The sequence below is a fragment of the Hippichthys cyanospilos genome, chromosome 4 (assembly GCF_059441005.1).
Source record: "Hippichthys cyanospilos isolate Australia breed blue-spotted pipefish chromosome 4, RoL_Hcya_1.0, whole genome shotgun sequence".
NCBI classification, from domain to species: domain Eukaryota; kingdom Metazoa; phylum Chordata; class Actinopteri; order Syngnathiformes; family Syngnathidae; genus Hippichthys; species Hippichthys cyanospilos.
This window is the reverse complement of record NC_142372.1, coordinates 10,164,309-10,186,719: the sequence shown is the minus strand read 5'-3', so window position 1 is coordinate 10,186,719 and position 22,411 is coordinate 10,164,309. Positions and strand designations below refer to the sequence as shown.

General features: G+C 37.9%; 1 protein-coding gene and 1 long non-coding RNA gene across 2 annotated transcripts in view; one reads left to right on the top strand and one right to left on the bottom strand.

Annotated features, from left to right (window-relative positions):
- nfatc3a (nuclear factor of activated T cells 3a) overlaps positions 1-17,896 on the bottom strand; it is a 51,933-nt gene extending 34,037 nt beyond the window's left edge. The window contains exons 1-2 of the mRNA XM_088412588.1: positions 17,410-17,896; positions 1,174-2,353 (exon numbers count right to left, since the gene is read on the bottom strand). Of these exons, the coding sequence (XP_088268714.1) occupies positions 1,174-2,353; positions 17,410-17,500 (1,271 nt within the window). The 5' untranslated portion in view covers positions 17,501-17,896. The remainder of the gene's footprint in view (positions 1-1,173; positions 2,354-17,409) is intronic.
- LOC148424532 (uncharacterized) overlaps positions 1-22,344 on the top strand; it is a 57,110-nt gene extending 34,766 nt beyond the window's left edge. Inside the window, exon 3 of the long non-coding RNA XR_015865319.1 lies at positions 22,098-22,344. This is a non-coding gene — a long non-coding RNA (uncharacterized LOC148424532). The remainder of the gene's footprint in view (positions 1-22,097) is intronic.
- The last annotated feature ends 67 nt before the right edge of the window (positions 22,345-22,411 follow it).

The window sequence follows — 22,411 nt, the reverse complement described above, 5'->3', positions numbered from 1 at the left end:
TTTTTTTTTTTAATCTTACTGCACTGCTATTTGTCTTTAAGATCAAAACGTTTCATCTTTATGGCAGCTCACAACAGTGTACAAACATCTTTTATGGGTCATTTTATGGCCTTGACTAATTAATTGCCTTTCAGATCTAGTCAAGTACTGACATCATTCATAATCATAAAAGATAACTGTTGTCCGGTCAGTTTCAGGGTTTGCAAATAAGCTGTGCAATTCCCTATATTTGTGCAAAAAAAAAAACATTTTGCTTAGTTTCTTACTAGTATGGTTAGTTTAGAGAAACCTGTGCTATGATACTTTGCATTTTTACGATATTCTGACCACAATATTGATAATGAGTATTGAAAAAAATACTTTGTTTAACATAGACATTATAGACATTTGATTCTTTGATACGCTACGCCATATCACAATACGTATTATAAGTATTATAAGGCACAGTCTCAATGACCATGTCTATTTACGAACATGTCCATATATCGAGCACATACATAGGCATATATGAGTAGAAATTGATTGTGTTTTTTCAGGGTTTTCATACAGATACAGATTTTTCTTTGTCAAGGTACCCACTAACCAATATTTGGTCATTTTCAGTAAAAGGATAATGTTGGTGTCAAACAAACAAACAAAACATACTAACTCCAACTAATCGATTCACAAATTGTATTTTTTTTTCATTTTAGACAATTGTCGTCTTTGTTTAAAAATTCTAACAACATTTTTAGGAAGTTTCCAATCCCAGGATCATCAGCACGTGAAAAGGTTCAACTAAAATTAAAAGGGTCAGCAGTATTTTAAATGAAATAAATGATAACTGATACTTCATATAGTTTCCCTAAGTTAACACTTTTTAATGTAATATTGGCCATTATAATTTTTTTTTAAAGTCAGATGCCGATATTCTACAAAATTCCAATAATCGTGATTTTCTGTAATTACAAGACGAGTTACTGTACATTAAGGGACACAAAGCAGTCCAGGAAGTAAGTCAAACTTTATTTAACTTAAATTCGGCATCCATACATAAGGCGCACCTGATTATATAACATGTCGATTTTTGAGAAAACTAAGTGATTTTAAGTGTGCCTTCTCGTACGAAAAAATACAGTACTTGACTGTTGTAGAATTGAAATGCAACATTTACATTGCCATCGTGGAAATTACCTGAATATTGGTGTGTGCCCAGGCTTTGGTTTATTCCATGAAAAATGAGTGGGCACAGAGAGGAACTGTTCGCCAGACCCATCCTTCTTGAGATTCTGGAGTGCATCTTCTGAGGGCGAGTCTAGATTATGAGGCAAATTTCCTTTGTCATCAATTCCCAATTCTCCTTTTGCTGAGGGTTGCATGGCTGTTGTGTCTTGTGAGGTCTTCCTTGTCTTGGATGGGATGTCTGCCTCAGTTTGGCAGCACTGGAAAGGCGACATTCCTATAGAAGGGCTGCCACCCCAGGTGTCCTCTGTTACACTGCCCCTCGGGGAAGGTCCTGGCGTGGGCGAGGGCGAATGATGTGGCGACATGGAGCCAGGATAGCAGATGTCCGCACTGGAGTGGCGCCTCTTCCCACAGGGTGAGGTGGGACGAGAGGAAGGCCGAGAAGGTGGCCGTGGGCTAAGCCAATTCTCATCAGTGACACTGGTGCGTGGTGAGTGACAGGGCGACTGTCGAGGTGACAACGAATGGGAGTGCTGGACAAAGGAAGGATGAGGGTGCTGCCACTGTGGTTGTTCCTCCAGATTGCCGACACCCGTTTGAGGGGAGGCACAGCCTGGCGACGTGAGCGGCGAGCCCAGTGTGAAGCGTGCAGCGGCTTCATTGAGCTCAGCATCGACATCGTCATAGACATGGGAAAAGGATTCGCAGGAGGAGGCATCAGAAAACCAGCTTCTAGATGAAAGACTGCTGCCTGGGCTTGGGCTGAGAGAGGAGTCTCGGTACGAGTGGTCAAGGGGCAAATATAGGTGGTCTCTGGACAGAGGCCTCTCATTGTGGTAGTCCCTATCAGGGCCATTTGCCCTCATATCTTGTTCATTGGCATCCATCTCTTGTTGGCAACTTGGGGAGATGGAGGTAATCTGAATACTGGGGCACTCGAAGGCTTTTGGTGCCTCCACTGGGGCAGAATGGAGTAATGGGGAGGTGCCATACTTTGAGTCTTGCGCCTCATAAGTCAGATGCACAGGTCCTTGTTTGTGTGACTGGAGGCGAGGTGAAGTGCTGATGAGCGAAGAGTGTGACTGCATTCCATGTCGGGGGACACTGATTGACGGGTGGTTGGTAACCACTGATGGGGGCTGCCCCACATTTAGAATGTAGAACGATGTGTTGTCATCTGGCTCCAGATCTATGACGAGACATATAATGAAATATTAACACATCATCTTTATATGAAAGCCATGGAATATATAAAGCTAAATAACCCTGAGATTGTACAGTTAGGTGTTGTGATCAGTTTCTATGGTCTTGCATTTGTGACCCTTGGCATATCAGTCATGTTTTTGTCACCTTGGGCATTTTTTGTATTGCTTTATTGTGTCCTAAAGGACTGTATTCATACACTAGGTTTTTACTGAAATGTCAGAATGTCACGCTCCCGTTTTCCAAGTCTAGTTGTTGATTTTATTTTGTATATAAAGAACTTCTTCTGTCCGTGTCCGTTTTGTTTCTGGGCCAAGATTCTGGGTCTTACGCATGCAAACTCCACACAGGAATACCGGCACGAGCGGGAATTGAACTAGGGACTTCTGAACCATGAGACATGCTCACCAGTATGCCACCATGCCACCCCTAATCTAAAGTAATAATTTGATATTCTACTATACTGCAGTTTTTTAAACAGTGACACACCTCTCCACTTTTAGCAAAACAAGTCAGAAAATCTTTGTATCCAGCTTCAGGACAAAAAAAAATTAAGAGGGTTACCACGTAAAGTAAGCCATACAGGCATTGCTTCAAGAGGGATAACTGATGAACAACACTACTCAGGAAACAAATTCACACAATGGTGCGTGCTGTCAGCTGTCAACACACTGCACTGGCAGGCTATTTATACCCAAAGTCATTCAGCACAGGCAACATGTGCACAAACATTCACAAACACACGCACACACACATACATACACACAATAACACTGAAACAAACAAATAGACAAGAGCACATAGTCCACATTGGCTGCACTGGGTTAGTGGTTATTGATAAACTTCCACTGGATGCACTCTGCAGCACCTATCGGGAGTGTTTCTCCACCGCCCTCACTACAAAATTTCTCACATGTTGAAGGGTGAGCCACCTAATTGTCCAAACAATACACAGTAGATCATCGTAGATTCCTACTAGTTTAGTGGTGAATGGCGAGTGTGATACTGGTCATACGAGAAACAGAACGTGAAAAAGCGTTTTTGCTCAGATTGACTCTGATAGTGTCTTTCTTGGCACATGTTCATGTACATATTTATACAAGTTATGTGGATATTGCCTGTGCTCTTTTTCTATTATCTTACTAACCAACCAACCAGCACACCTTCAGTAAAAGAAATAATACTTCTAGACTTTGAACTTTTATTTTTGACAGATGCCATACTAAAAACTATAAAGTTTATGCCAAACACCTCCACAAAATGTTTGTGGAAATCAGCAACGTAGTTTTTCCAGTTACACTGCTAACAAATCAGACATAGATGGCATAGGTCAAAACACAACTTTGCAACTGACAGGTAGAAGTAGAGTGATAGAGGACTATATACAGTATATTCTTTCCTAATAAATGAATGCTGAGCATATTGGGAAATCGTTACACAATACTTCTCTAAAAACCAAAGAAGAAGAGATTATGTACGGTACATAAAAGCGTAAAATCAAAACATTGGGTTGTGTTGTAACTTTGTAGTTCACTTCCAAACTTTCCTCATGTTGTAACCACAACAGCCTGTTGAATCAGATGTTGGGGTTAAAGGATAGAGACTGGCCCCCCTAGCCTAGCTTCCTAACAACAGCAACAACAGGAGCCGCAGCAATCTGTATATTTAGAGCTGCTCAGCTTCACACTGGGCCACACTCCCTGTCACAAGACCCCAGCATTGGCTCCTCTGACAGCAGCATCTGACTGACAGACAACACAGGCAGTATGTACACACCGACACAAACAACTGAGGCAAGCGGAAGACGTGTGGAAAAGAGCTATAAATTTCATAATGGCGGCATAAGACAAGAGAGATTACATGAAGGAAACAAAGTACAGAGACATGAAGGGTAACAGTACATAAATACTTAAGTCGACAGGTCTCCAGGTCATTTAGATCATGGCGATCAGAAAAACTTTGGGGAAGGAGTTTTTTCCATTAATTTTTCAAAATCATACTTTAGATGTGTTCTGAACACACCGAGCTCCAAGCCTGGCGAGGCACCACCATGAGCATATTTTGAGATACTATGTACTCTTTTAGTTAAAAGATGCATGGACACGTTATAATGACTATAGTTCTGTATGTGAGAATAGGATAATTTGTCATAACCATGCTAAAGGAAAGTCTGAAATCACATCCCTGTCGGCTTGGTGGAAGAAACGAGAGCAGTCACCTTTTAAGGTCTGCCTTTTTAGCACTGTAGTCAGGTGGGAGATTACAAAACAGTCTCGTCTAACGGTTCAATACCGTAACCTAAAGATTATTGATTCAACTTTTTATCTTTTTTTTGCCTTTTAAAAAATTGCCATGAAGCTGTCTTTCACTTTCATGATAGTGTTGCACTTGAGAAGGAGCGCTCAATCCAATGTCACCAGGTCCATCTGCTTTTCTACTTACACATTTTTAGTGTTAGAAAGCCGAGGGTCATCCAGGGGACAGCCATGCTACCTGGTCATGGATATAATTAGCATGTGACCTAAAACCTCCAGAGTGGGGAAAGGAGCTGGTGATGGGGAAACCCCCTGGCAAAGACTAGTCACCTTAGGACAGTAGGTCACACAGAAGTAATGGAAAGAGTGGAGGTAACGATTTTTTTTTTTTTTTAATCAATGGCTTTGAATGTAAATCCCCTATGCAGTTCTTGAAAACCCAGAGTGCGTCACACACTCCTCAAGTGTCCATACATCAGAGCCAATCCGTTTAAATAAAGAGCTCTAAGAGGCTTTGCTGTACCTCAGTTATTAATAGTTTCACCACTCCCATTTTATTGAAGCATGATGTTTGGGACATACCACAAAGTGACCGGAACAGCAGGGAAACCTTGCTGGTGACGCCAACATCCACTTGGTTTTATTGTTACAACCTTTGCTAAGCCTCGCAGTGACAGTAACACACTGCCCGAGCATTCTTGCTTGGGGATAAGGCGCAAGTCCCCCTCCCTCCTCCCACTAAGTGTGTCAGGGTCCTGTGACCGGCAGTGACATACAAGCACACATTCTGAGAAAGTCCAGTTAACAACAGAGAGGTAAGGTTAGTCTCTCCCAGAGCAGATTCAGGTTAATGCTATTGCCTCTACTTTCAGCCAATGCTAATGCACGTTCAGTTAAATCTCAAATTATTAAAGGGATATTTTACTTACTTGGCTCTTTTTACAGTAAAAACAATATTTTGTCCATAATTAATTTGATAATTAAGTTTTTCTTATGTCCAATTAATACCTTTAAAACACACTTTTCCAGATGTTCCAAATGACATCACATGCTCAAGACTCAGGTAACAACAGGGCACACCTGTTTTCTGGGTTTGGCCATATGATGTTCACGAGCTGAGCTGTGATTGTTTTTTACCAGAGCCTTGAGTATACAGTATATGATGTCATTTTCGATTGACAGCAAGTGGTAAAATGTGATTTTAAAATTTGTGTTAAAAAAAAAGATACAAATAGAACTGCAACAGTTAACAATGAACAACTAATTGATTATTCAATTAATTGAGAGCTGCCTCTGTATCACTTGTGCAGTATAAAAACACAGCCATATTATCCAAGCAGCCATGCCTATTTTCATTTCCGGTTTTATAAATGTCGCTGCCAAAAAAACTCAAATTTCATAAGAAATTAATATGCCAATGCAATGTCATTCCTTAAAGGCATATATTTAACTCTGGAAAGTTTATATTACTGTATACAGGTACTTTAAAAAGTAGTCACTAGTCTTATTGGATGAATTTTCTAGTGCTAAGTCCTGTTTGCATTCCTGCATTTGTAAAGTAGGTAAGCAAATAGCTAGAATGCCATTGTTTTTACATTTAAAATAAAAAAAAAATATCCTGGATAAATAGCCCCTAATATGCCATTTGTGCATGCATGTTCATGCACCAAGACATAATAGTTTTGGATTACGCATTTGCCACAAAACCTTGTGGCAAAGGATCTTGAGGGTAACCTAACCCCAGATTCCCTTTATGGTGGGCATGCAACTTGATTAGAACCAGATCTGCTTACACCCCATGCACAAAAGCCTTTGTATTCTGACCAGTGGCCCTGTCTCCTCTTTCAACTCACATCAAGAGCTGCTGGGAGACAGCTCGCAGCAGAATTATGCCACGAACCATGACCCTCAGAGATAAACAATCACACCATAATTGCCATTTCAATTATGTTTTTCCCCCTGGTGGGATGATTCTTCTGAGTTAGTGGCCTGATGTGGCTTCAGCCAATTTCTCCAAACATTTGCTACCAGCATTACCTTTCTGAACACAACACTGACAGGAGTTTAGCACATCCAGAGATCAATTCAATTCTACAAAAAATTAAAACTCATGTCAGATATGACGATTCTAAGTAAACTCCATTTTGGTAACTATCCTATTAAGGTTTATACACCAATGACAAAGTATGTTTTTTTCGGTAATTGAGACACACTTTAAATACTGAAAATCAAAAACCTTGCCTGATGTCATACTGAACTCAAGAGTATTACGCATTAGAACAAAAGGAATTTTCCTTTATACTACTTGTATGAGGTCATTCACAATCAAATAACAAAACCAATTGCTTACCCTGTAGTCTTTTAAGGCTTTGTTTTGTTTTAGATCTTGTGGGTTGGCTAGTGGCCTACTTTTCTAAAATGGGAGCTTGTGACGCACGGACATACGTGTTACAAAGGTTTGCCATCACCTGTGGCTTAAAACCTTCCTGACTGGGTTTGTGCCAAGCCTACTGGGGATCCCTGCATACAAATGAAATTTTGATAATGGAGATCCAGTCTGCGTGAATTGCACAGGTCCTAATTTCTTTGTTTAATCATTCCTTGTATCGTGTTTGCGTGTTATGTAATGTTTGTGTGAGGGTTACTTCATAAAGTCGTCATTCACTAACCAGCAGTGGCTCACCCTAAGCCAAGGTTAGCATACGCTGGCAGCTAAGTTAGGCTCCTAATTAACAATCTCATGCCAAAATACCATTATGGGATAAAGAAATAGTGCCAAACAACAACCTGAACTAAATACCCACCAAGATCCCATTGCCACACAATAGTCTTAAAGATGTATTAATGTGTTTTTCTGAAAAAGGCTAAGAAAGCTTCTTATCAGACTTGCAGCTAATCTTATAGAATCTTGTAATGTGCCACAACTAAAATACCCAGTGACTTGACCTCTAACAAAGCAAGCATTTAAGATTCACTATAAACAACATGCTTTGCTCCAAATAGGAAGCGCATTGTCGGGAATCTTCAAAGGATGAATATTGGGAAGCTGGATGCTGTTTATGATGATCGGAGGAGTATGAGGTCGTTGGAACTCTATTCACAGTTGGCGCGAAATGCCCTTTTTGCCCAGCTGTCAGTCCACATGGTGCACATTCCGGTTATGACCCATGTAGTAGGGTTCATACAACCTTATTGTCCGCAGCTGGATTGTGGACCTTGCCCTGTGATAATCTTACTGGTGTGGTACTGATTTGAATTGTGGCAAATGAAATTGATTCTTTTTATGGACATTTAACTCATTCACTGTAATTGACAAGAGGTGGACACTTCATCAGCACTGACTGTCCATCGGTCCGACGAATGACAGGAGTGCTAAAAAAAAAAAAAACGGTGAATTAAAAATGTTGGAATAGCAATTTTCAGCCATTTTGTAATCGTTGGGATAGACATTACGTTTGATGTCCATTTGACGTCCGTCATATGTCTGTCAGTCCGCCACGCCCCATTTTGCTTACCGAAATATAATTCAACTGACTTGCATGTTTATCTGCTATATTGCTGTATCTTTATAGTACTAACTCCAATCGGCCTGCAGTCAATGTGACAATAGTCATTTTACAGCACCACTAAGGCGAGGAGAAACATGTTCAGTTGAGTTGGGTTGGTTCAATTCATTAATTGTCATTCACAGTTACAACACAGCTGGCTTTACCAGAGATTTATTTGTCGCTGCTCCAATTCTTAGTCCCGCTTTATACCATATACCCAAACTCATACTATACACAATATCGCCAACCGGAAATTAAAAGTAATTTTTAGAATTTAGTGTTAAGAGATTTTTTGTGTTATTTCGCTTTTTAAATATGTTTTATGTAAAGAGATTGCTGGCTGAAAAGAGCATTCTGGGAAGCGTTTCCACTGCAAGGTGGTCACTCTTTCAAGTAACCAATGGGTGTGCACCCAAATTTGCATTCTTTCTCTGATTGGCTCTTGGCCAGGAAATGCAAGATAGAAGTTTTTTTAATTCCTTAATGAAATATATATATATATATATATATATATATATATATATATATATATATATATATATATATATATATATATATATAGAGAGAGAGAGAGAGAGAGAGAGAGAGAGAGAAAATTCAATCTCAGCAATACTTTGTTTTACTTGTAGTGCATGTGACAGATGAAAATTAGACAAATTTAGACAAATGTTAATGGATACCCACACATTAGTCTATACAGCATAAAATAATGTCAAGCCAATAGCAGCAACAATTGTTAATGCTCTGTGTGACAGTAAAACTCGCCAGAAACAAGGTGAGAAGGCCAACTCCAAAAGAAACCTTAATTCACCAAACAATATGCAAACACGAATGCCTTGGTACCCATTTTATTTTGGAGTTGTTTCCGGCAGTATGTCATGCTGCAAAGCACATTTTAAATTGAAAGGGCCCATATTATGGAAATCAACTTTTTGGAATGTATAACCGTGTTATTTCTCACCCAGCGGAACTGTTGTTATGCATAGTAGTTTCCCAAGGAGACCAATTTGATAGGCTGTTACGGTGTGTGGTCTGTTGACACGTCTTATGCTTTGTTGGTGACTCCAGTTCATTTCAATGTCAGAAAAGTGACTTTGTGGCTTCTGCCTCTGACTCCCATTACAGATCTCTACAACGTTAGCTTTTTTATTGTTGTTGTTTCGTCATGGCAGTCGGCTTTAGAACGGCCGCCACCCGGTGAGAGACTGGGTTTCGGTGAATGAGCCCTTCCAGGTTAGAAATCTAGTCACCAATAAAAGGGGAAGGCTTCCCCATTTATATGCATATATTAACTGGAAAGCTTAAAATACCCTGACATAGGCTTTTTAAAAAATGATTATCAAATATTTACAAAAGTTGGTTATTCTTTACAAAAGTTGGTTGTTCATAATTGAGTGGAAACATAATATTTGTTTTTTTGTGTTCATAATAATTTTTCGCTAAGTAGGTATATATTTATCCAAATACTTGATATTCAATTTTAATTTCTGTAGGATATCCAAACACCAAAAATACTTGATAACTGCAGCCCTAATTGATTCCCAGACTGACTGCATATTTACGCTAAAAATCTACTATAACTGGGCTAGCAGTTAAATGAGTAAATAATTTTCTTCTCAAGGGAAACAATCTCCACACAATCCTCAATCAGTGAAGCTTTGTGGTATAGATGACAATACCAACTGGTTGCTTGACTGAAATACATCTTAAAAGGTGTTACCTAAAATAATTCATTCAAACTACTATAATCCCTGTCCCCCACAGTACAAAGGGAACAGTGGGGAGAAAGAAACAAATGAAAGGAGATACAGGAGTTAAACAGCTTTCTCTCTGGTGTAATGCAGCCTCTGATATGTTGATACAGCACAGCCAGCAGTAGCTTCAGTTACACTAAATTTAAACTAGACAGATGCCTCACATAGTTAGTCATGCCTTGCCCCCCGGGGAAACAAACGTCTCGTTAATCACACGGGGTGCTTGGACCCCCTAAGTTCAGGTGAGTTAGGGGGCACCCACGTGGTGGTCTGCTCCCACATGTTGACCTCATGCATGAATGTCTGACCAATAACCTTTTTGCCTTTTATATTTTCATGGAGATTGAAAGGCAATGGTCCCTTGAAGTGTCTTTGAAAATTCATGCGGCCTTTTGTCTTACAACAAGAATATAATATTGTATATTACATCTGAGCATATTCTCAGTCATTCAGGTCACAGTCATTTGCAAAAAGTTCATCTCTAAATCTCAAGTGGCGTACGTGGAAAAAGGTTACACTTTTAATGATGGAGGATTTATAAATTCTACTGGAGAGAGTATAGAATGATGGATAAATCAAAAGTGTGAAACTTAGATTTGTGGTGAAGAGGATTGTTGGGGATGGTGGCAGAAAATGTAATATTTCAAGAGAGAGTTTTGGAAGAATTACAAATGTGTAGTAGAGAGAAGTTTGTAAATTTACAAATGAACTAGACATTAATTAAAAAGTCAAACTGTATTTAATGAAACTGTGATAGATTACAACAGTATGCTCTCCGGGAGCACCATAAAACTCCAAATTGCTAGTACATTAACAACATTTCTAGTTCAGTTCATGGTTCATCTATTGCAGACATGGCGAACAAAAGTAATACACTTGTTTGTTAAAATGCTCAGGTACATTTTGTCTTCGCGTTTTTTCAGCAAAAGATGTCTATTTTTATTTCTAATTTCTAACAGCCCTCATGAGTTCGTACTTGCAGAGTTTGAGTCATTGCTATCACCCTTCAACCTTATTTCCACACACACACACACCTACACACACACTCACACAGCTGGCTAGAGTCTGGGGGTGCTAACACACTCACCTGGAGATGTCGCACACAGCATTCTTCTACACCTCTCCTTGTTAAGCTCATGAAATGTCCAAAGAGTAAGAAAAAAAAGGCAGCAGACGTGCTAGGACAAGACAGATCCTTCTGCACTGACTATGATCGAGTCACTAGAAACTGCCGTCTGCTCTGTGCCACTCTCTTTTGGGAGCTCAAAATAGTTCACCATGAGAGCGATGTAATTTCAGTCATTCAGTCTTTCCCTTGAATCAAGAGGACTGTGAGGAAATTTGTTTAGAAGGGTAGACAATCAATAACAGAAATTGCCCAAATCATGAGGAATCCCTTAATTCAAATCAGTATTTTTGAGAAAATTACAAATTCTGATTTGAAATTGCATTTGGACACACAGGGCATAAAATAAAATCCTTATCCATCTTCTGTGTTGTTTTACGCGCGCACACACCTACCTATACATCCAAAAATAGTGATCAACTTCCAACAAAGCATAGCAAGTTGAAAACCACCTCGAAAAGGTAAAAATAACAGATGCAGACATGCACACACACAATGCTGCCCCATGACAATCAGCTGTTAGCAATATCGTGACATCTAAACTGGCAGACCCTAGACATGTCACTGATTAAAGGATACCTGTGGTTTTCCATGTTCGTGTTTTCAGTAGTAAGTTAGCATTTTTAAAAGGTCAGTGGACTTTATGGAAAGCCAATAGTCATTCTTGTTAGTTCTTGAAATATTATTAGGATTCACTATGAAATCCATTTTACTGTTTTATATATAATGTGGAACTTGAACCACGATCTATTATGGGACACAGATGAAGCTATGATTGGGAATGGTTGAAATAAAAATAATCTGTTTTATTGAGAAACTGTTATCATCAAAAGACTTAATTGACTTTTTTTAGTTCATTATTTAAAAGTTTAATGTTATAAAGTAAAAACTTTTGCTTGAACGGTGGAAACATTTCAATTCTTATAGCAAAAAATAACTGAATAAAAAAAATTGAAAAAAATATAAGACAGCAATTATGATGACTAGCGCAATAAGATCATGCAACATCTGGTGTAATTTTTCTTATTATCAGCACTTGTGCTGGGGAAAAAAGATCACAAAAAATCCCAAATCATTTGATGGGATCAATTAAACTGTCAGTGCTCACTGTTTCTGCAATCATTCTCCATATAATTTTTGGGAGAACACAACAAAATCTATTTTTGTTTTTCTGTGAAATTACCTTTTCAAAAAAAATGTCCCTACCTACAGCAAAGATCTTATTAGTCTGTTTCAGGGCTCTATTCAGCTCATTCCAAAGCAATTTCTGGGAAAATCCCGACCAGTCAAATTTGCCTGAGCATCTAAATAATAGCGCTCACTTATTTCAATTTCTTTGTACATCGTTTCCTGAGCAACAAGAAAATAAAACACACAAAGAGCACAATAAAAAAGATGTGGAAAGATGTGTAATTAGATGAGGAGCAGCAGGATGTAAAATGCCAAGCAGAGGCTTCTGGCATTGTATAAAATTGCACTCTAAGACTCAGATTTTAATTAATATTAATGTCTCGTGTTTACTTATGTAAGTAGAAAGGCCACATATGAGCCGAGGGTTGAGATTACTGTATAAGTGACTTCCGTAGCCAAGTGAAAACCTCATTTCAAGCAGCATTAAAGGATTAACCCTACGGGTGTTTTGCCGCTTTATGGATGTGACACATGTTCTGAAACAAGAACCTAGAAGGAGAATATGCACCAGAAGTCACATTTTTAGCTGAAATTTCTAAGTACAGTACTTTTGTCAAGTCTTTGTGAGAGTTGCATAACACAATGAATGGAGATGATCACCATTAGTCATGTTGGATGACTAAACAGAAGTATGCCTTCTGCTAAGATAAGTTTACGACTGGTACTGGATTTATTTTGATTTAATTAGATTTTTTTTCTCTTCCTATTGACTTAACAGGACTCTCAGCCTGAACTGGTATTGAGCTTTGTTTTTAAACAAAGAGAGTTGATCTGGAAGTAATATGACTACTGTAGTACTATAGTGGCCATCTATGCATTGTGACAAGAAATGGAGGGTAAAGATGTCTGTCGACTGCTACGTTAGACTCACACCACCTGCCGACTGGATTGGTTGATTTTAACTTATCCACAGTTAACAAAATGAAGACAGTATATCAAATATTTAAACTTGTGGGTTTATGATTTTGTATGGTTTTTAACTAATTAAATGGTGGCAAATTGCTTCAAGTTAAAATTGTTCCTGTTAGCATTAGCTTAACATTGTCTGCACAGCTAATACATGACTTAATGACAATTTGGGATTCTGAAATTATAAATAGCCTGGGAAGTCACTCTCACTTTCTTGTGAGGAAGGGAGTGGGTCTGGAGTGGTCAATTCATTGACCCTGTTCGCCCCGGTTAAAATAAAAAGTGGAAAGAAATTAATTTATTTGCTGTGATGTATTCTTTTTGAGGAACTTCACTCTTCAGCACCCGATCAAAGTCCGTTCTCCTCCTAAAATTTGAAGCGGCGCGTAGAAGTGAAGGTTGTTTCATTCAGCATTACACTCAATGTTAAATTACCGGGAACAATAACATCTTCAGTATGACACCATTAATCATCAAATGTTTAATGCAAAAACGACATGAGTTATTCACTTCCGTCTGTCTTCAACTAGCCATGTTAAATTTACTTCGCCTCCATCACTACTATTTACTACCACGTATCACTTTTCTGATGTCATGTCCACTCTTCACTAAATTGGTTTTTCATCTTTCTGTTTGATCAACTTTGCCACACCTCATCAACAATGCTTCATAATGATTCATCCAGTCATCGTTTAGTTGTCGATGAATCGATTAATCATTGCACCTCTAAATTAGTAAAGCAAAGTACTTTTTTATATGAGAGTTTGGGTAAGCATGGGTATATTTATACAAGAGTGAAATTCCAAATTGTGAAATGACATCAGCCCAAACCCGGGCCACAACAGGCAATGGAACAAAACAGCGCCTTGTAGAAACCTGTTCGAAACAAAGTAGTAGTTCACCCGCTTGTCACAAAAAAACTACAAAACAAGCCGCGACATGAGTGTTGCCTTCAGAGAAAGGAGAAATGAGTGTAACACTCCCTCTGTGATCCTGCTTTTACGCTCCGCTTATTCATTTAGACAGGAACACTACCCCCCTCTCTTTTTTTGAGCCAAGTCAGGCCATCCAAATACGATTAAAAGCACTTTTTTTTTTTTTTTACTACGGCACTAATTCAAAGTGGTGTATTTTTCCCCCTTGAGGCATCGGGAGTTCAAATAATTCTAACCAGAGAAAAACTGATTTAGGTTTGCAGCAGCTATTCCGTGAGTATATTCCAAAGTTTAAGAAATATACACAGTGGGAGCATTTATTGGTTCCGCTGGTTTTGAGTCAATGACTGAACCAATAAGCATCCAAACAAAGCATGGCTGAACAGCTCTCAAAGATACTGTCGTTCACAGAGTCTTCATAGAGTGCAGGACTTGACTCAATCATGATTCAAAAAATACACACCACAACGGCTGTTGAGTCTGCCTCAGATATGTTGTTTTAAATAGCTACTATCTTGTATCATTTGGGAGTATTCTATATGTATTGTGCAAAACCTCTAGCATCTACTCATAAGCTCTTAGAAGCAACTTTAGGCCTTGTTATTAAAACTTTCATTGTTCCACTATATAGCCAAAATTGATTTATTTAGTTATAACAAAATAGTAACGGCTGAGCTATCAATGGTCAGGATGAAGACTATTGTCATATTATACTGGTATGGTTCATCAAGGTTCTTAAAAATTTGTCTCTTGCAAAAAAATCATCAATGCATGAGATTTCATAAAACCATGAAATGCATTTGAGGGCTTTACTTTTGGGCATCATCCACCAAAGCACAGTACAAGATTATGCAATTGAGAGTATCCTAGAACAAGAACTGGATCATAATGCGATGTTACATTAGCTCACACACATATCTTTGTACAATGTGTTTATTTTTAGTGTGAACTCACCTACTACACATAATAATCTCCATTTATGTTTTAATACAAAGCACAATGAGTGAGGTTAACTGTCTTCAGTAAGAATGTCTCTTTTGTTAATAAAGGTTTACAGTCTGATCATTCTGATGCATAGTACACATACAGTACATGGGTTTATTTGGGTGAATTTTATTTAGGACTGGTGTCACAAAAGATATTTCAAATCCCTTTGAAATCATCGCCCTGGAGTCTACACACGTTCCTAGCCTTCTCTGCCACGCCTTCATGCACTCCTGGAAGGATTCTTTCGAAATCTTCCACACCCCCATCGTCACAGCCATTTTGATGTAATTCACGTCTTAATGACGAGTGCTCTTGATGAGCTCTTTGAGCTTGTTAAAGAGGGGAAAAACACTAGTCAGGTAGGGTGTGTATTGGGGTTTCGTCTGCGCGCCAATGACCTTCTCTCGTCACTGTCAGGAACTGACATTTAAAGCTACCACAATTTGTCCGGCGACAACTCTCCTCTCCTCTCGCACATTGAACGAAGCAAACACAGATCCAGATTGAATAGCCCAAAACATCTTGCAGTACAGAGTTGGATTTGTACTCTGTCTTTTGTGACAACAGTCATGTAATGTTTCAATAAAAACTTTCAATAAACTCACAGGAATCCATTTGACTATGGGACAAAAAATAGTTCTGAAACATGTAGAAATTGATGTGATTGAGACACAACTATACATTAAGGTGTATAAACAGCAAATAACACAACATGGACTCAAACATTGTACAATATATGTACATATTTAGGAGGGCTAGGCAATAATATCGATATATTGCAAAGTGAAGTGACACAATATGCGTATCCCAATACGATGATCAGTTTACAATATTTTGCATATCTATTCTGAGACACATTATTTTTGTGTTATTTCATTATAATAAAGTATTCAGTAAATAAATTATAACCATCCATAGCTCCTTGCTTTTCGTTGTCTTTCTTTTCTCACCAACGCAAGTGATGTCACGGATCTGGTGTATTTCGCTTATGGTTTAAGTAGCAAAATGGCTGACCAAGACGAAGTTGTGTATGTTCATAACAAGAGGGCAAAATCGTCCATTTTCATTAAACATTTCAGCCTTAAAAAAGTAGATAGAGTTGTCATGTGTTTTCATTGTTCACACAACTGTATATTCAAGCGGTGGAACGACCAATTTGACAACGCACATGAGACGTCACCCTCCTAACACAACAAGCATGTTTGAAGTAGGGTCGAGAAAGGCAGACCATAATATGGAAATTAGAAAAGTGATACTGGCAGCATTCAACCATCCATCATGTTCTTGTTTTCAAACAATTTAATGATTGAGTTTGATAGCAAGTGAGCAAAAGCCCAGGGGATGACCACAAAGGTAAAAAACTTCTCCATTCCATCATTTCTATAACTATTTATTATTACATTTCATGTAGTCAAGGGCATGCTTGAAAAAAAAAATCTGGACATGCTACTATTTTTGAAAAAGTGTTTATGTGCTTATTGATGTGAATGATGTGCTGCTTCTAAAAAAGAAATTCTCAATTCTATTAAAATAATTTCTGTTTTTTTCTGTCACTCATTGTTAATATATATGCCGTAGAATACTTTCTTGCAAATATTGCCCAATATATCGCATTACGCCTTTGTTGTATCGTAGCATATCGCGATACACCTTCAAGCTGCAATACCCAACAGTAGTCAGTGATATGCTGCTTCTTAAAAAGTGTGTAATAAGAATTTCTCAATTCTATTAAAATGTTTTCTGCTGATACATTCAATGTTAATATGCCATATAATATATTTTGTTAACATTACCCAACATATGACAATACGTAGAGCAATACTACTTTTTTGTACTGGAGCATAACGCACTAACCCTTTCAAGCCATAACACCCAGCACTAATATTTATGATGTCAAAAAACGATTACGTAGTACTAATTGACTGTTTTGCTTGTCATTATGTCTCTAACTTCACTAAACGTGTTCTTGTTTATAGCATGTTCATATTTACTATCTAACAAGTAAACGCTAGAAGCAAAACCTCGCAGATGTTTACACACATTCATTCATTTATTCATTCATCAAAGTAAAAATCACTAGACTTTTTGAGGCAATCACATTTCTATTACCGGTTAGCATGTCAGGCTAATGACAGCTGCTGTTATTCTCTGGCAGGCGGCCATAGAGAAGTGATATGTAAACATTTGACTTTCTCAAGCACAACTGCTCCCCTTAACGAGGTGAAATTCACAGAGTTAAATGATGAAACGTCGAAAAAAAAGACTAAGTTTAAAAAAACGGAAAAAAAAGTGTTGAGTATGTATGGGGGAAACATGGCACCGGGCAAGCACACTGACCTGCGGGGCCCAACTGCTGTTGCTGGCCGTCCTCCCCGAAGATGAGTCGGAAGTCCAGCTCCTCATTACCGGGGCAGTTTGCCGTCGTCATCGGGTTTGACAGCTCGGCTCGCTCGTCTCGACAGTCCAAGCAGGTTTACGTGCGCCGAAAACGTCGTAACATTTACCGAGTTGCACGACGTTGTAGTAACCCAACTTCAACTTTGCTTCATTTGCCGCTTCAAAGTGTCCTTCGTCGTTACACCTCTACAAATCCAAAATCGGCATCGAAATTGCCCAAAGAAATACAATAAAAAGGCTTTAACTTCGGAGAAAGTCGCCCTCGCCGCGTATGTCACGCTTTTTCGATACAAACAGAAACACTCGTCTCCCGCTCGTGTTTAAATGTTGGTGGTAATCTCAACGAACGTCGGGGTAAAGTCCAGCCGGGTTTCGCTGCCTCTACGCCGGCCTGACTTGTGTGTGCGTGTGCGTGTGTCTCGTCCCGTGGAGCTCCGATCCCAACTTTTACTAAACCCGCGTGACAAGGCACTTCCAGCTGTGATGTCAGCAGACACAACACGCACACGCACACACACGCGCGTGCGCGCTCAAGCTTGTTCTGGGGACAACCAGGGCACTAATTCTTCAAAAAGAAAAAAGATTATAGGCATGTAGGCTCGCATGTTTTGTCAATATAGGTTGTTACACATAATAATAATAAATAATTAATTACATAAATGCACCAACAATAGAATTAAATCAACAACCAGTAATATGTGCAAAGTTTTAATATACAGTACACACGCTTAAACAGTCAGTGCAATAAAATATTAGTATTTTATGTCAGGGGTGGGCAGTGTTGTCCTCAGAAGCTATATTAAGTGAACAAGTGGTCTAAGTCGCTCCTAAATGAGGTTAAAACAATAGATATAATAATAACAACAACAGCAAAGAAATAAATGTTGCGATTGAACACTCATAATGATTTGACGCACAGCTTCTCAATTATTTCCTAAAGAAAATGGATGGATGGATGGATGGATGTTACTTGGTCACCCCCCCCCCCCACACACACACACACAAGTGTGACAAATAGTTTAATGTAAACCATTAAAAACATTTTAATGTGCATGTGTCCGTAAAATAATGTTTTATAATTTGTAATAAATTAATCAACCACTTAGTAAGATCAATTCATGGGGAAAACATTAAAAGTAAAAAGTAAAAGTAAAATCACATTTAACCATTTTGAGTAGGAAAAAGTGCATGCTTTAAAAATTGAACGTTTAATTAATTCAATTTATGTGCACAAAATCACTTTACCAAACCTCTAATTAATTACTAGGGATTCTGTGGTACCAGTACCACAAGTGTACTAGGGCGCCATCTAGTGGTATTTAAAAGTATCACTGAATTTAAATCTTTTAACTGTGTATTTTTTTTAATCCAGCACACACACACACACACACACACACACACATATATATATATATATATATATATATATATATATATATATATATATATATATATATATATATATATATATATATATATATATATATATATATATTGTTCAACGGTCTTACTATTAAACATGCTTTTCACAAAAAAATAACTTAATTAAATGAAAATGTGGAAAACGTGATCCTCCCTTTTCAGTAGCCAGCCATCTATAAATAAATGCATGAATAAAAGATTTTTTTTCAGTATTGCCTTTTGTCAACATCCAATTCCTGGTATTTCCTGTGATGAAAATCTGCAGCTAAGATGAAGTTGGCCTAAGTTGCATCAGACCCATCAGTCTCTTCAGGCTCAGTTTCATCTTCGCTGTGGATCCGGCAGCCATACACACATGCACCCACACATACAAAGTTACAAAGGCTAATGCACTCTAAAGCTCTAATGAGTTGTTTTGATGCCTTAAACATCGATCTATTAAGCATCATTTTGGAAATGTGCGTCATGTTTTCATTTGATCAAGAACCCTGCCGCTATCAGATAAACTCTGCTACAAAGCTTTAAAGTTATTTCTGTCAGTAATAAAGATGTAATGATTAATGGTGACGATGTAACTTTTTACAGGGTTATTAAAGGTGGGAGAGTGTTGATTTTTTTCCCATATTTGCTGTACAAAAAAAACTTCATATAGTACTTGTAAAAGTATCGGCCAAACTATGTTAGTTTTTATTGTTTATCCTTTATTACAAAATGGATTTTGACATTTACATCCAATAAAGTACCGGTACATAAATAATACCACATTGACACAAAATAACATTAATCTCTACAAAAACCAGCCACCTTGACTTTTGCACACTACTGTACATATTTCACTTGTTACCATTTTCAGTCAAAAAAAAGCCATGTGTAGCATTGCATCACTTCCAAACTCTCCCTTGAGACAAGATGCATGCATAGTAGACAGCACCCGCTTATTTGTGACACCGATGCCAGATGCATGTGGGCGTTCGGTGCACAGAAGACATCTGAAAGCATCAATATCACATTTCCTGTGGTCTTTTATTTCCATGCAAAAACATCAGCGTAACCCTTGTTCAACGACAGTATATGCAACTTTTGAAATAAATAAATAGCGCCTGTTAAAAAAACCAAAAAAAAACGTTGAGTTATTGACACATGAATTTTCATATGTGAAAATTTTATATTGTTCAGGATAATCACGTAGTAGTTCTTTTTCTCAATACATGTACAGTAGTACGTATATCCATGTTCTAAATTTATAGTTAATTAGAATGCCCTAAATCTCATGGTGTTACCAGGGTGATTCAGATCAAACTGCTGCATTACCTCACAATTTACCAAAAATAATGTGAATATAAATAACTGAAATAATGCACGCAATGACTTTGGCAAATAATTTGCATTACAGCAAGTTAATACTGCTAAAACAATTTTTAATTTTTTTCCAATTTCTTGTGACATTCACATCTAAAAGAAAAGCTCTCCACACACAAAATTTTTGCTCAGAACTTAGCCAGAGTAAGGTGACTTACAATAAATGTTTGGATTTTACATTTGTCAAATTCTAATATACACACTAAAATATACTAACACTTACTAAAATCCTTTGTATTGTATATTTTGGTTTCCGTTGAGCCATTGAACTGATTCTCATTTGCATTTTTCTTCCCAATAGTATGTTCTATGCAGCCCTGTTAATGTTGCACTTGTGGAATATCGATTAAGCAGCAACATCCATCACAGGAGGCAGTCATATTGCAACTTGCTGTCCACTAAAAATGACATCACAGTTCCTCAAGGCTCAGGTAACACTCAATCATGGCTCAGTGTGCGAACAACACATGACCAAACGCTGAAAACAGGTGAGCTGTGATTGGGTACTACCTAAACCCTGATGAACTGTGATGTCTTTTTCAGTCAAGTAGAAAAATGACCACTCCCTGAGATCATAAAGACGGGTGGATTTTGCTGTTTTATTCATATTCAAAAAACACAATTTTGATTGTAATATGTGTAAACTAGTAGGGGTGTAGAGAACATTTTATTGTAAAGTATTTGAAACGACTTTGAAATATAAATGATTAAACATTTATGGCAACATTGTTAGTTAATATAATAAAGCAAGCATGTTGTTTGCTCCAAAACACTTTGCTGGATTGTTGTTCCTTAAGACTTTAAGTGGAAGGACAATCAATGTCCTTGTTGAAAATGCATAAAAGCCAATTTTCACATCAACAAAAGTGATTTTTTTGTTGTTGTGTTTTTTAAAAGTTTATAATGCTTTTTGATTGTGCTTTCATGTGAGTCACTGATCTGGCATTTAGCTGTTTAAATATCGCTTCTGTAAACTATCTGACACGTGTCGTAGTCTTCTTTCCTGAGTCAAATCTTTGAAGTGTGAACTTAAAAAAAATGCTTAAATATTTCGTTTTCTGTGATGAGAATGTATATTTAGTTACATTATTTGTGTACTGCTTCAAATTTGTGCACAACAGGATCGACTAACTTTTGTCAGCTATCCAAACTCAGGAAGAATGGATAAATTTGATTGTGTTTTCTTCATGTTTGCTCACTTTTATCTCTGTGCTATTTTTCTGAACATAACTGCATCACTCAAAATCACAAGAAAACCTACCAACTGTACCACAATATATATGTTGTATTCTACTTTGTGGCAATCACCTGACAAGACTTGAACTTACTTCTGTGGATACACGCCCAAGTCACATTTTAATTATACCTGTTCGTTATCTTGGCAGATGACCTTTAAAGGGAGAAGATAACAAAGACAATTTGTGTGGGAGGCTGCCGATGTGGTTTGCTCTTCTAGAGAAAGTTAGATGAAAAACACAAGCAAGCGGCATGGTTTCCCCATCTCACACTATTTTTTCAGTGTGCTTTTGAGGTGTCACTCCCCTTTCAAGGATTTGCACACACACGCTACAGAAAAGCAAACGTAAGCACCTACGCAACAGGTGTTTGCTAAATGTCAACAGATATCAAGTTACGTGCAGTCTTGTATTAGAATTTGGGCAGATAAGAAAGCAGGGGGAAATTATTTGTGCAAGATGTCTAAAATAGTACACAGCAGGGTTTCCCCCAGATAAAAAAGCGTGACCCCTCACAGAACCTTAAGACACAAAAATGCATTATGCATTTTTCTCATTTAGCTTCTAAAGGCCTCATGAGTGCCATTAATTTTGCATTGTTTTTTTCGTTAGGGTCGAAGGCGAGACGGAGTCTATCTCAGCAGACTTTGATTGACAGATGGGAGTACACCCTGGATTGTCACCACATTGTTCTGAAATTCATCGTGTGATGAATTTCATGTGAAGAGCAAGTTTATACAAAGTTACTATTCCAACTCTGCTATTTGTATAGGACAGCAATGCATCGACGAGGTGTTAGTTTTTGCTTCCCCTTAGTGGTCAACTAGTGAAACTGTTTGGAGCAGGTTGAAGACCCAGAATGTGAAAATAAAAACTGAAGCAGAAACTGAAGTGTATTTCCTTACTAGAACTTTTTTTTTTTTTTT